Raw genomic sequence first — 14,447 nt, forward strand, 5'->3', positions numbered from 1 at the left:
TGTAGTTATCCAGATTTTGATTTCTCTCGTCTTAAATCACACTTCTGATTTACGTTGTTTGTGTTAAAAAAAAAAAAATTTACGCTGTTTACTTGTTTATGAAAATCTGTCTATAAATTTAATTCTAATTAAAATTGAAGGACTGCTCTGTAATTAATTAGAATACGTCATCTTTGTAAATAAAATAAAAAAATTACTAGAAAAAAACAACAAAAAACATAAACCAGAAAAAGGTTAGATTTGGTTTTTAGTTCTAACCGCTCCTCTCCTCCGCCGATCGGCTGCTGCTATCCTCCGGTGAGCTCTCTTAAAAAATCTCTCTCATTTATTTTTCCACCCAATTAAAAACCTTCATTCAATTAATTGTTCTTCTTCGGATCGTGTATCAATTTCAAATTCTGAGAATCCTACTCTGTTTTGGTTCGCCTCTGCATCAATCACATCTTAGTAACCCCAATTGCAATAACCCATCTCTAAATATTCCACCTTTTGTTAGTTTCTGGGCTTAATTATGCATTTAATCACATCTCTCTATAATTTGTATTGTAGAGGAACATGGCTTAGGTTTTTTTTTGGGTTTTCGTAAATTTCCCAAAGTTTACTTTTTTTTTTTCTTTTTTTTCATTACACTCCAAAAGGTTACACTTTTCTAGCCTGAGAATATTTTTTTTTTCATTACGATCAATAGTACTTTTTTTTACCTTAGAGCATCCCCAATCTAAAACTCCATTTTTTCCTTTAAAAGGGAGTAAAAGTGAAAATGGAGATATGAAATTGGGTTGGAACATTCCTTACTCCATATTCACTTTTACTCAATTTTAAAGGAAAAAATAGAGTAGGGACGGAGATGGCCTTACCAGTTATTTAACTGTTTAGAGTTTGTAGCACACTCATCTAACTGACAAAAGCGTTTATCTTTCTGTAACAGGAGGATCCAAGTAGAGGTGGATACTGGACAAAGGGTGTTTTATATTCACTTTGTCTGGTGGTAATGAATATTAATAGAGATGAGGCTCTTAGAGCCCAAGCTTTAGCAGAAGCCTTAATGCAAAAGTCTGACTTCACCGCCGCTCGTAAGCTCGCCATCAAAGCTCACAGCATGGACTCCACTCTTGAGAACATATCTCACATGACGATGGTCTGCGACGTGCACTGCGCCGCGGCGGAGAAGACGTTTGGAAACAACGAGATGGACTGGTACGGGATACTCCAGGTCGACGTGAACGCTAACGAAGCCGTCATCAAGAAACAGTACAGGAAGCTCGCGCTTCTTCTCCACCCTGATAAAAACAAGCTCCCTGGCGCCGAGTCCGCTTTTAAACTCATCGGTGAAGCTCAGAGGATACTTTTGGATAAAGACATGAGGATGCTTCATGATGTTAAACGCAGAACGAGGCCTGCACCTGCGCCACGTGTACCTAGTTATCGCGCGCAGCAGGCAAGTGTTAATATGAGGAATGTCTTCAATGGGGTGAGACCTCAAGGCCAGCCGCCACACGGTTTCGCTCCTCGGCCAACGTTTTGGACCTCTTGTCCCTTTTGTGGGAGCAGGTATGAGTATGGGAGGGAGCATGTCAAGAGAGAAGTTGCTTGCCAGACTTGCAAAAAGCTGTTCACTGCTTTTGAAGTTTCTTTTCCGACACAACAGAACATGTTTCCAGGACAAAGGGCTTGCGCTGAGCCACACAAGCGTCCGGTTGATACTAAAAATGTGCCCTCTGGAAAGAAGGCGGCGGCGGCTTCTACTGCAGAAAACAATAACGAAAAGAGGAAGAGGAAGAGAAAGGATATGGATGAGCCTAGTGAAAGCTCTGAGAGTGAGAGTAGCAGCGACTCGGAAGATGATAGTAACAATGTGCCCCCTGGAAAGAAGGCGACGGCTTCTACTGTGGAAAACAATAACGGAAAGAGGAAGAGAAAGGATATAGATGAGTGTAGTGAAAGCTCTGACAGTGAGAGTAGTAGCGACTCAGAAGATGATGATACTATGGCAGCAGGAAATAATATGGGATCCAATGGAGGACAGGAGCCTCGGAGGTCAGTACGTAGCAAGCGTCAGGTTTCTTATAACGAGAATGTGAGCGACGATGATGATGTTGACTTAGTCAACGACGTTGGGGAAGGTGAAAATGTAGATACTGAAAAGGTAGATGAGGATCATCATCACCAGTCTACTGAAGCCTTGAACCCAAAGGAGAAGATACAAGTAAGCTTAGATGATTCGGAGGACGAGGAGTCAAGTTTAGGAGGTGAAGCAGCAGCAGAAGAAGAAGCAAATGTTATCAACTGTGAGGATCCTGAGTTTTCTGACTTTGATAAGCTGAGGGAGAAGAGCTGTTTTAGTGAACGTCAGGTGTGGGCTTTGTATGATGAAGGAGAGGGGATGCCTAGATTCTATGCCGTCATAAAAAAAGTTACAAAACCAAGATTCTCGGTTAAGTACGTTTGGTTAGAGCCTGATGAAACAAGAGACTTGCCTGTGTCTGTTGGTAGGTACGTACTTGGGGATGAGGGTAAGACAAGTAGCTGTGACTTATTCTCTCATCTGGTTCAAAGCAAAACGAGAAGCAACGCTAAGAACTTCACTGTGTTCCCGGGGAAAGGAGAAACGTGGGCTCTTTTCAAGAACTGGGACATGGAGGAGGAGGAGGACTCAGATTCTCCACGTGAGTACGAGTTTGTTGAGATACTGTCTGATCATGAAGAGGGAGGCGGGACGGTGTCTGTGGGGTTCTTGTCTAAAGTGGAAGGGTTTAAGTATGTGTACAGTCCATTGCCGGAGGAGGAAGCGGATACTTTTGAGATTCCGCCTCATGAGTTGTTTAGATTCTCGCATAGGGTACCGTCGTTTAGATTGAAGGGAACAGAAGGGAGAGGGGTGTTGGAAGGTTGGTTTGAGCTTGATCCAGCTGCTTTGCCTGTTCCTGGCTCTCAAGACCATCATCAATCTCCACCTTGAGGAATCTGCCTGTTGATGATGACTTGCTCAAATCATTGTTCTGGTGGAACCGGTTTATTATTGGCGTACAGGTTTACTGACAAAGAATAAACCGGAGCTCACCAGGGATATGGTCAAGTCATGACTTGGAGATTGTTTAGTTGTTTGTAGCTAACTCTTGCGTTTTTTTTTTTGTATTTTCTTAGTTTTACTCAAGACTTGTAGCTTAATCAGCATATGCTTCTAACTACATTGTTGCTACAGTCAAGAGAGTGGTATCCATTTTCACCTGTAACATAGCATCAGTTTCATCTTGTGTTATGATTCTCGCTTTGGGTGCAAGAGGTCCCCAGTTCGATTTCCGGAATTCCCCTTTTTCGCTGTTTTTATGAAGTCAATATGAACCGTTTGTATCTTCAGAAAACAGCAAAGCATTGTAGAACCTTGGCATCTTTATTCAGAAGAGAAGCAACAGATAACATACATTAAACTCTTTTCACCTGATACAAGAATCTATTCTCTTTTACAACTTATCATCGTCCCCAAAAAAGAAGACTAAAGGGGACGCAAATGAGGAACGTGGACATATCTACATTTTACATGTCACTGCTGGATCAGATCACCACCTTCTTCTCCTTTTTCCAGAATACAAACACACCAAAGGATAGGCGTGTGTATTCACACTGGATTTGAGTTCTCTGCAACACGTGCACGCCAAGCGAAGTAATTAAGGTACAAGGAGTTTAAACACACTGCTATTCCAAAACCAAGAATCCCTGCAAACAGTATAGAATAGATCGCAGGTAGTCTCACCTGAAACACAGAGAGAGAGAGAGAGAGAGATTCAGAAACATTATTTCTATTTTTACCAGGAATGTAAGTGAGAGTATTGCTTACTGTAGAATATAAAAGATGAACCAACATGCCTACAAGAGCAAACTCAAGTGCTGCGTATGTCCATATGTATTCTCTAATAGCTGCAGAGTCAGATATGGTATTAGCAGAATGTTAAAGAGAGAGACTTTGAAGGTCAATAGAGGCAGTGTTTTTACCTAGAACAATGGCGAAAACAGATGCTAAGAGGCCTAACGTTAATGAAAACGGCCCTGCTATGTAGATAGCTTGCGTGTTGAGATCCCGAATCTACAAAACCAAACAAGTCAATATCTTTTTTTACAACAAAGTAGCTACCGAGACAGATCATTTGTATTGGTGCTTACCAGTAATTGCTCGAGGAAGAAGAAGTAACAGACCGTGCTGATTAGAACTAGCACCACAAACTCTTGCCAAGCACTGCACCACAATCCAATTCTCAGTTGTATTATTTGGTGAAGTAAAAAAAAAGAAGAAGAAGAATCTAAGAAGTTGTTACCTAGCGGTTTGTGACTGCATATTCTGTTGATTACTGCGGTCACGTCTGCTGTTTAGTTGATTAGTCGTAGGCACGCGGAGCAATATAACCGGTAGATTCTTGACTTCTTGTCTACACACGTCGCAGGTTCTTGTCCCCTTTGTGCTAAACCACTTGATTGCACACGCTTCGTGGACAAGCCTGAGATCGCCTTTGCAGCTGCACTCCATTTTCAGAGTGTTGCCTTCTTCGCACTCGTCTAGGCAGATCCTGCACACCGCTTCTTCTTCTGGAATCTCTTCTTCGGTTTCTTCAGTGGGAACTGGAGAGATTTGATCTGCCAATGAAGAAAAAATCAAAAACCAAGATTATAATTAGTATATGTTACATATAGCACATGACTGCACCAATAAGCTCTACATTTCTTTCAATGAATATGCAATGCACATGACTCAATCTATTATTACTCATACTATTATTATCCAGACCTCAAGTTTTCTCACAAGTCTGTATCTGTTTGGTTCAATGAAAATTTAAAAGTAGATGATAGAAAGTTAATACTCAAGAAAGTCAAAGTATAAACTGGTTAAGTGACTGCCTAAACTCAACACTCAGATGAAAACACTTGAAGTTAACATCTGTTAGAAAACATGTACCTGCGCTTGTTTCAGACGCAACATGAGCTTTGCGGTTGTCAAAAGAAATAGATCGAACAATGACTTTGTTTCTCCCAGGCATGGACAATGACCTTGGAACTGGTGGATGAGCAGAATCTTTCTGCAACAAAATAAAATCTCCATTTAGTCAAATTTATCTATTTACAAAAGTAACTGTAAGATAGCAAAAACACACACCCTAGGAGGTTCACCGGGAACAGCAGCTGAGACTTGAGCAGGCACCACAGGAGATAACTTTGCTGGCTGTCTAGATGGAAGAGACAAGCATCTTTGCCAATAAGGCGAAGTTGCTGAACCAGCAGCATTGGCCTTTTTAGCAGCTCCTTCCATGAGACCGGGAGAGAGTAGAGAGCTTCTCTCGCTTTCAGGATGAGTTACAACTTTCTTTTTCAAGCTGAGATTACGCAAGATCCCTCTTGGTGAAGGTGAGGATGTAGTGCCGCCGCTTTTGAATGAGCTTGTTGACTTCAGTGAACCTTTTGGGATACGGCCGCCACCAAGGAACGGGATTGGTCTAGGGGGTATTTGTATTGAAAGATCTGAGTGTGTTGTTCCGCTCGGTTGAGAGCAGCTCTGCACATCTTCTTCAGTAGATTTTTCTTTCACCTGATGATCAACCAATATAAGTAAGTAAAGTAACACATGTCAAAGCTCAGATCTTTCTCATGCACAAGAAAGAGATTAAACATAAGCTTTGTCTCCTTTACTTGACTCTTTAAAAAGATACTAACTTTGCAATGGTACACACATATGCAAACTAGACCTCAGGCTCAAAGAAACAATCTTTCTCCATACCCAAAATGATATTTAAAGCAGAGACATAAACAAATCAAAAAGGAGATTCTCATGGCTACTAAGTGAATCAGATATAGATCAAATCCTCAGAAAAAAGACAAGATCCATAATATGATGTCAAAGCCAACATAAACCATAAAACTTTACAGGAGAAAAAATCAGAAAGAGTAAACATAATTAACAACAAAGCTCTTTCCTTTGAATAAGCCACGTGGATTTAAGAGATATTATTAGATAAAGCTTACAGATTTACTTTAGAATCTAAAAACCCAGAATGATAAAAGCTTTATTAGGTTTTAAAGGAAGGAAGAGACAAAGATTGGGGTTTTGTTTGGACATATGCACCTGAGAAAGAGGAGGAGAAGAATCACCAACGATTATAGCAATTTCGGGTTGTTCAGCTGCTGATTCTTCTTGCTTCATCATCATCGGACCAAATAATATTAAACCGATGATATAAATTACTATATACTAGTATTCAATACGAACTCAAAAGCTGAGAGAGAGAGAGAGATAATAGAGAAGAGAGGTCTATTTAATGAAATAATTCGAGATTGAATGATGAATCCACGACTGACATTATACGGAAAGGTTTTAACTTTTTTCTGTTCACTTATGTCGCCACTGACACTCCTTTTTATTACCACTCTTTAAAAAAAAAAAAAATTCTGATCCAGTTATGTAATAATTCATAAATATTTAAATATTTTTCTGATTTAAATACTTATGAATAAGTATTAAGTATATAAGAAAACAATGCGAATAATACTCCTGTTATTGTCGTTGATTTTGACGAAGATGACGAGGAAATTTCAACTTTACTACTTACAAGTTTGGAGCCTCATGTTCTTGTCGATTATGTCGTTTTCCACGATCAAATCCATTCTTTTACGCGTTTGAAGATTTTTCTAATTATGTGATTTTGGATATTATAGTAGATTTTGGTTTTATAAAGTTTTACCAGTAAAAAAGTTAGGTTTCAAAGTAATACTGACTAAAAAGCTACTTTTTAAAGAAAAGAAAAAACTAATCTTTGAATATAGGTTGATGAACTTTATAAGTGGCCTTATCTATACATACTTTTTTTTTTTGAAAAAATTATCTATAAATACTTTCGAATAATCAAATACTATATATATATATATTCAAAAATCAAAAGTCACGATGATATCTATAAAACATTCCGTTGTAAAAAAAATATATATTCAAAAAAAAACATCCAAATATCACAACTAGAAAATATTATCCCCGGAGCCAAGTATTATACCACATGCTACAATTACACACTATAAAATAGTATTACTATAGCTTAGTTGGGACGTGTAGATAATTATATCTGTGGTTCTGAAATCTCTTAAACTTTCCATGGATGATTAATCGAACTTACAGTTTTGTAACTAGTGTCGAGTAATTTTAACATATTACGGTTTCTTATTACTATCTAGATAGTATGTTGCGCATAGCACGTAAACCTAAACGTTTTATATTTTGTTAGTGAAGTTTTTTTTTTTTTTGTGTAATTTCTTGTAGCCGTTTGTCTAAGCGTTCTTTGGTTAGTGAAGCTTTTTTTTTGTAATTTCTTATAGCCGTTTGTCTAAGCGTTAATTAAAAGAGGTCGTTAATATATTTCAAATGTGACGTACATCTCTCAAATAAAATTTCTCACGTATTCAATTATCAAATTATTGATCATTATGATTGTCTCGACGGTCACCACCATCCAAGTAGAGCCCACAAGCTGCTTCGAGGAAAATAACTCATGTCGGACTCATCTACGGTTTCTTCTGCAGCATGAAACAAGACAAATGTGTTTTGATGTCTATGGACCGACAACAAACAAATGTCTATGTCGTTTAAACTTAAAATTTGAAACTACTCATTTTAGTTATTGTATCGTTTGTGTTCAAACACGTTTCCGATGAAACAATGACATGTGTTAATATAGTGAGTGTAAAGTAATTTAACAGTTTAAAATATTTGGTTGAAATCCATTATCGATCATAATGTTTTTGTTAATGGTTAAAATAAATTTGAGGTCAATGACGACAAATTCAGCCTACTGTAGTCCAATCCGTGTAGAATAACATGTCTCATTCACATAATCACTTTCACGGCAAGTCAATCAATTTATAAATCAAGATATAGTTGTCAATTGAGTTGTGTGGGCTAAGCCAACTTGTAAACAACCTCTAGTGAGAGAATCGAACAAAACATGGTCAAGATAAAGACATAACAATAAGAGAACTGATTCATATCTTTTTGGATAGTTATTTCAAATTTTACTGGGCAAAACTAGTAGACAGTTAAGCTCTAGTATCAAACCATTATCACTAAAACAAAATATAATGGTAATTACGGATTCTACACACATCATCCAACCTTGGTGTTTAGCTATGATGATTAAGAGTTTAGTAATTAAAGTGTCAGAAAGTAAATTAATCAGAACGATAAACCTGTTTGATATAATATTTTTGTTTGGATGATCAAAGTTGTAGGACGGGGCATCGTATCGTACTCTTATTCTATCACAATCAGTTACCAAACACAAAAAAGAGTCACAGACTGGTCAAATCGACCACTGACCCAAGAGAAGTGTTCATTTTAATCATGAAAATGGAACTTAACTCGATTTGAAGTCATTATGGTCGATTAGGATCAATCCTGATTAAGCTATCTAAATAGCTGTTTATGATTTGTCTTGTCAGGCCAAACAATTCAGATGATGAAGTATTAGGCTTCTTTAAAAGATTTGTAGAAAAGGACTCAAATTAAAGATGTCCAATTGTTAGGCATTTGTTGGTTCATCATTTAGGCAGCCACAAGAGTAAATGAATTAAAAAAGACATAGTAAGCTCCTAAGAAAATATCAACTCGAACTCTAGATATTGCTCAAGTTTGCTACTGATATCTTTGCTGTGAGCTACGCCGTCTCAGCACCAAATTTACCAATAATGTCATTCAAATCAGCCTGATATCAATTAATTAAACTAGATCAAACCGAGGATCAAAATATAACCGATTCACTGAACCAGACATTTTGCAATTGTCACCAATATAGCATAAGGTCAAAAATGAAACAAAAGAACTGATATTAGTACCATCCTCAAAGAGGAACAGTTCACCACATTACAACTCTTGAAGAAGTCTAGAGGAAACATTAGTTGATCCCTAAGAGATAAAAGATGCATTTTAAAACCAAAGATAGCTCTTCTAGTTCACTTGGATAAACTCACAAGCGTTAATCTGCAATTCAGTTCACAACAACAACAACAAAAAAAGTCAAATACAGAAAAGACCAAAATCTACAAAAACATAAGTTAGTTAGATAGCAAACCTTTGGATTTTGGAGTTGGCCTGCAAAACATGGCATGATATTTCCGTTGCCAAACCTTCCTCTCCGTTTTTGCTTGATACTCCACAAGCTCCCCCTCTGGAGACTCTCTAGCCATGAACGTGATGTACAACTTGTACCCGTTCACTCTCGTCAGATTCGCCCGCACAATTGATTCACATGTCACATTTGTTTCCTAGCAGAAAAAAGAGTATGATTAAATATAGGCAAATTGTGTCACGTACATGATTAACATTTGAGAGTATAGTTTTAGTTACAAACCTTAATGTTGTTGTATTTTTCAAGAGCCAAATCTACCAGGCTTTGCATGTGCTCACGGCCTGTAAGCTCAATACCGGGGAAGCGTTCATCAAGATCAACCTGAGAGAAAAAGACAGTTTCCCCAGGGTAGGTTTCTCCATCCACGTAGAAACCCTAAATACAATGATAACTTTATATCCATAAATGTTGTATAATTCTTCTCAGAGTGATTAATTTATCATAGAAAAGTATAACCTTGCTACGGTTCATCTTTGGTCTATAAAGACGCATTAGTTTAATTTCCTCTTCGATGGGACACATTCTCTCAGGGGGTTGGTACTCGGATTCATCATCAAAGCTATCGACGTCCCATGCTTGGTCGCTTCCGCGGCTAGATGCATTACTATCGGTGGAAGAATCACTGGATACACAATCCTCGTACCTGGGCACGTGTATAACTGGAGGGGAAAAAAACAAATTTGAGATCAAACAATAATGCTTAATGAAAAATTTCAAGAACTGCTAAACTAATAACTGTATACCTTTTGGTTTAGGAGTTGGTCTGCAGAAGAGGCCGTGGGCTCGGTTTTGCCAGGGCATCTGTTCTGTTTTAGCTTGATATTCGACAAGATCTCCATCTGGAGTCTCCCTGGCCATGAAGGTGATGTAGGATTTGACTGAACAGGAGACTGTGCAGACAACAGCCCTCACAATAGACACACATGTAAGAGACAGCCCCTGAGGAAACATTGTTTCAAATAATTAGGGGATAAGCTACAAACGTTGATTTTGTTGTATTTGTCCACGGTCAAATCGACATTGTTTTGCATGTAGGCTCGCCCTGTAAGACCACTCTTAAAAGGTTGATCAAGATCAATAGGATAGAGTTCTCGGTAGGCTACTCTCCCAGGAAAGTTTTCTTTATCCACGTTGAAACCCTAAAGAATCAACATTTAAAAGAAAAGATTTATAATTTGTTGTACCCATTTTGTATATTGAAATCAATAAGAGGTAAGAAGGTATACATTGCTCTCGTACATCTGAATCCTGTATCGACGCATCTTTTGAGCTTCCTCATCGTTTGGATCGATCTTCTTATTGGGTATGTATTGGTGTCCATCGTCGAAACTGTCCACGTCCCATTCTTGGAACCCCTCACGGCTAGACACGTCGCCGTCTATGTCCTCTTCATCCCGGCCCTCTCCGCCGCTCCCTGCGTCACCAACATCTTCGACTTCATCCGCCTTGCGCTTCCTATGAGAAGTAAACTGTTGATTCTCCTCGGGGGTCTCCATCATGGGATCATCTTCCCCGCCGCAATCCATGTTAACCCTAGATCGAACCCTATCACTTTTTACGTGTTGTATTGCCAATGACCCTATCCATGTTATGTGTTGTTTTACTCCTCTCCTCGACGTAATTACTTTATTGTAATAAAATAACCGTTTCAAACACTTTATTATTTATTCTCAAGCTTATGTAATGAAAAAATCCGAAAGATGTAAAAATAGTGCTTAGCTTAATCTACACGTAAAAGACTGAAAACGATCGCATTGATAGGCAGACCTAAACGATCACAACCTCTAGTGAGAGAGAAACGAGAATCGAACAAAACATAGCCAAGATTAAGACATAACAATAAGAGATGAACTGATTCATATCTTTTGGTTAGTTATTCAGATTTTACTGGCCAATATAATACTACCAGACAGTTAAACTCTAGCATCAAAACATTATTACCGAAACGACATATAATGGTAATCAAGGATTCTACATACATTGTCCAACCTTGGTGTTTGGCTATCAGTTTAGTCAAGTAAATTATACACAACGATAAACCTGTTTGATTTAATATATTTGTTTGAATGATCGAAGTCGTAGGAGGGGGACATCGTATCAGACTCCTAATCTATCACAATCAGTTACCAAACACAAAAAAAAGAGAGAGTAGGGACTGGTCAAATCGTCATGTGCTTAAAATATTATAGAATATAACCACCGACCCAAGAGAAGTATTCATTTTAATCATCAACTAGGATAAGACCCGCGCCTTGCGCGGAATTAAGTTATTATTTTTATTATATTTTGGAGAATGAAACAATAGTTTGACTTCATTTGGATTACGGGTGTTCAATCCAGATATCGGGTTGGTTTCGGTTCGGTTCAGTTTTTTTCGGTATTTTGGTTAGTAAAATATAACTACTATTCTAAATCCATATTTACTTTGACTTTAGTCTTTCACATACTTTTGAAAAATTTCAACTGGACGACTAAATTGATCAGCCAATCTTGTTACTTTAAATCATTAGTATTTTTATATATATATATATATATATATTATTTAGTTTGAATATTTATTAAATAAAAATTCATATGCGTTATATTTTATGATCATTTGTAGCTTATTATAACAAAAAAATAATCTATTGATCACAAAATTTTTAGAGTGGGAATATTCGAATTTCTAATAATATATAGACGTTTTAAAAAATTCAAAATATAACATATAAGAAAATATATAAATGTTTTTATTATATATTTAATGTGATTTTTTAATATCTTTCAATGATATAAAATTAGAAAAAAAGAACTAAGATACCAAAATTGTTATCAAATATTTATTATTCATAATAATTAATTTTCATATATACGTTAATCATATTAGGTAATTTCGTAGCTTCTAATTAAGGAAAGTGCAAAAAAAAATTTGGTAGATTATTTACCAATTCGATAGTTAGTTTAATAAAAAATATAATGTAAGTCAAGATGGACCAACCTATTTTTCTAAGAATAGTATATTTTATATAGTCATTTATTAAATGAGAATTTATAATCATACAGTTCTATGATCATTCATATCATTTTATAACTGAATATTTAAATCATCGATAACAAAATTTTCAATGTGAAATCTTTAATAAGTTTATAATTTATAAATATTTTTGAAAATTCATTGAAAGTTTTAATATTAAAATATTTATGTAATCTTATGGTATATAGTATAAGGGATTTTTGCAAAATTGACCTACAACTTAAAGTCAAACACAAAACTAACCTCCCTTTTTTTTGAAAATTGGTTTTGCCCTATTCACCCCACAAGTTCATATAATTTACGAAAATGCCATCAATTTTTTTTTCTTTTTTTTTTCGAAAATGACATTTTTACTCTCTCACCCTCATCATCTTCAAGTAATTACAAGATTGCCATTGTCATCAATACCACAACCACCATGAACAACCAATTTGAAGCTCTTAATGCTGCCAAAATCGATTTACCCTTCTTCTTTTTCCATTCTTGTGAACTAAACACAACATATCTCTCACTTTCTCTCCACAATAAGCTAAAAAAACCCAAGATTTTGATTCTAAAATTTTTATGGTTCATAAAGTCATAGAAGCTAACGATTATGGGTGGGTGACTTTCGTTTGTGATTCTGTGTGCTTGGAGAAGCCTTATGTATGCTAAGGAACTTATCTCACCAATTTAAGGTATGACATCAAGTTTTTTTCCAGATCTGTTCGTCAGACGACTTACTTGGGAAGTCGTCTCGCTGTAGACGACTTACCTTTCAGTCGTCTGGCTGTAGACGACTTACCTGGAAGTCGTCTGGTCAACGCAGAGGTTATTTTTGCAATTGACTTTGAAATCTGTAACCTGAGACGACTGAAAGTTAAGTCGTCTACTATTGTTTGGTTTCAAAAAAAATTCCAAAGAACCTAGACGACTTACATTTCAGTCGTCATAGGTTAGTTTTGCATTTGACTGGATAATTTCAGAAGTTTGACTTTCCCAGACGACTTACATTTCAGTCGTCTGGCGAAAATTAAAATAATAATATTTTTTTTAAAGTAAACGACTTACAATTAAGTAGTCATAGGTTAGTTTTGCAATTGAAAAAAAAAACTTCAAGATTTAATTATACACAGACGACTTATAATTCAGTCGTCCACCAGACGACTTAATTGTAAGTCGTCCAGGACTTTTTTCCGAGATTCTGGTCAAACCTCGTAAATCCTGGACGACTTACATTTCAGTCGTCTCGTGGACGACTGAATTATAAGTCGTCTGTATATAATTAAATCTTGAAGTTTTTTTTTTCAATTGCAAAACTAACCTATGACGACTTAACTGTAAGTCGTCTACTTTTAAAAAAATATTATTATTTTAATTTTCACTAGACGACTGAAATGTAAGTCGTCCAAAAAGTCAAACTTCTGAAATAATCCAGTCAAATGCAAAACTAACCTCTGACGACTGAAATGTAAGTCGTCTAGCTTTTTTGGATTTTTTTTTAACCAAACAATAGTAGACGACTTAACTTTCAGTCGTCCGAAATAACATATTTCAAAGTCAATTGCAAAAATAACCTCTGCGTTGACCAGACGACATATAGTTTAGTCGTCTAGACAACTTAGATTGAAGTCGTCCGCGTCTTCTCCACTAGTTTTTAAGTCTTCTAAGTTAGTTTTTGAATAACTTGTATTTTTAAGAGTGATAAGTAACTTCAAGATATGTAAAACTCATATTTACAAAATATGTTCTCTCCCTTAGTTTTACTAAATTTGACTAAGTTTTTCAATGCAAACTTATAAAAAATATGATATGCTTTGACTAGTTACTATTATTTGTTTTCATCTCTTACCAACATTCTTGTTTATTAAGATGAGAAAAAGGCCATTGGAGTTTATTATTGCATATGAGAGATCCAAAGATAAGAAAAAGGCTACTGAAGTCTATTATTTCATTGATTTGTAAATGTGTAAACACATTGTTAGCACATTTAATACATCTTGGAAAACATTATTACTGATTTTACAAAAAATTCACAACTAAAAGAGTATACATGCAATTCACAAAACAGACCACAAACAAAACTATTATAGATCATTCATCTACAAAGACAAGCTTGGATTCCACTTGAGTAGACAAGACCAGACAACTTTTAAGAAGTCCAGACGACTTCTAAGAAGTCCAGACGACTTCCTGGAAGTTCAGACGACTTTGCCAGAAGACTTTTAGGAAGTTCAGACGACTTCCAGACGACTTTACAGGAAGTCCAGACGACTTTTAGGAAGTCCAGACGACTTCCAGAC

The 14,447-nt window shown here is 36.4% G+C and overlaps 3 protein-coding genes across 3 annotated transcripts; 1 reads left to right on the forward strand and 2 right to left on the reverse strand.

Moving 5' to 3' along the window:
• Positions 1-176: 176 nt before the first annotated feature.
• Positions 177-3,251, forward strand: LOC125609116. Its single transcript, XM_048780094.1, has 2 exons — positions 177-297; positions 929-3,251. Exon 2 carries the CDS (start codon positions 992-994, stop codon positions 2,957-2,959), a length of 1,968 nt encoding a protein of 655 aa, XP_048636051.1. The 5' UTR covers positions 177-297; positions 929-991; the 3' UTR covers positions 2,960-3,251.
• A 121-nt stretch (positions 3,252-3,372) lies between these two features.
• Positions 3,373-6,367, reverse strand: LOC125609118. Its single transcript, XM_048780096.1, has 8 exons — positions 6,107-6,367; positions 5,144-5,572; positions 4,946-5,066; positions 4,311-4,626; positions 4,159-4,231; positions 3,991-4,081; positions 3,836-3,915; positions 3,373-3,751 (listed from the first exon to the last, which is right to left on the reverse strand). The coding sequence occupies exons 1-8, from the start codon at positions 6,188-6,190 to the stop codon at positions 3,617-3,619; spliced, it is 1,329 nt and encodes a 442-aa protein (XP_048636053.1). The 5' UTR covers positions 6,191-6,367; the 3' UTR covers positions 3,373-3,616.
• Positions 6,368-6,983: 616 nt separating this feature from the next.
• Positions 6,984-11,379, reverse strand: LOC106400428. The gene is made up of 7 exons (XM_048780097.1): positions 10,379-11,379; positions 10,136-10,291; positions 9,896-10,091; positions 9,609-9,811; positions 9,375-9,527; positions 9,096-9,288; positions 6,984-9,004 (listed from the first exon to the last, which is right to left on the reverse strand). Exons 1-7 carry the CDS (start codon positions 10,676-10,678, stop codon positions 9,000-9,002), a joined length of 1,206 nt encoding a protein of 401 aa, XP_048636054.1. The 5' UTR covers positions 10,679-11,379; the 3' UTR covers positions 6,984-8,999.
• Between the last annotated feature and the right edge of the window lie 3,068 nt (positions 11,380-14,447).

Source organism: Brassica napus, chromosome A5, assembly GCF_020379485.1.
Source record: "Brassica napus cultivar Da-Ae chromosome A5, Da-Ae, whole genome shotgun sequence".
In the NCBI taxonomy this organism is placed as follows: Eukaryota; Viridiplantae; Streptophyta; class Magnoliopsida; order Brassicales; family Brassicaceae; genus Brassica; species Brassica napus.

Bases quoted from the DNA above. Each gene is read 5' to 3' on its own strand.
- LOC125609116 (XM_048780094.1), top strand. From the start codon at position 992: ATGAATATTAATAGAGATGAGGCTCTTAGAGCCCAAGCTTTAGCAGAA.
- LOC125609118 (XM_048780096.1), bottom strand. From the start codon at position 6,190: ATGATGATGAAGCAAGAAGAATCAGCAGCTGAACAACCCGAAATTGCT. The intron at 4,232-4,310 runs GTAACAACTTCT...ATTGTGGTGCAG, and splicing joins ATGCAGTCACAAACCGCTAG to TGCTTGGCAAGAGTTTGTGG. The intron at 4,082-4,158 runs GTAAGCACCAAT...TTGGTTTTGTAG, and splicing joins TCTTCCTCGAGCAATTACTG to ATTCGGGATCTCAACACGCA.
- LOC106400428 (XM_048780097.1), bottom strand. From the start codon at position 10,678: ATGGATTGCGGCGGGGAAGATGATCCCATGATGGAGACCCCCGAGGAG. The intron at 10,292-10,378 runs GTATACCTTCTT...TTGATTCTTTAG, and splicing joins TTCAGATGTACGAGAGCAAT to GGTTTCAACGTGGATAAAGA. The intron at 9,289-9,374 runs GTTTGTAACTAA...TTTTTCTGCTAG, and splicing joins AAAAATACAACAACATTAAG to GAAACAAATGTGACATGTGA.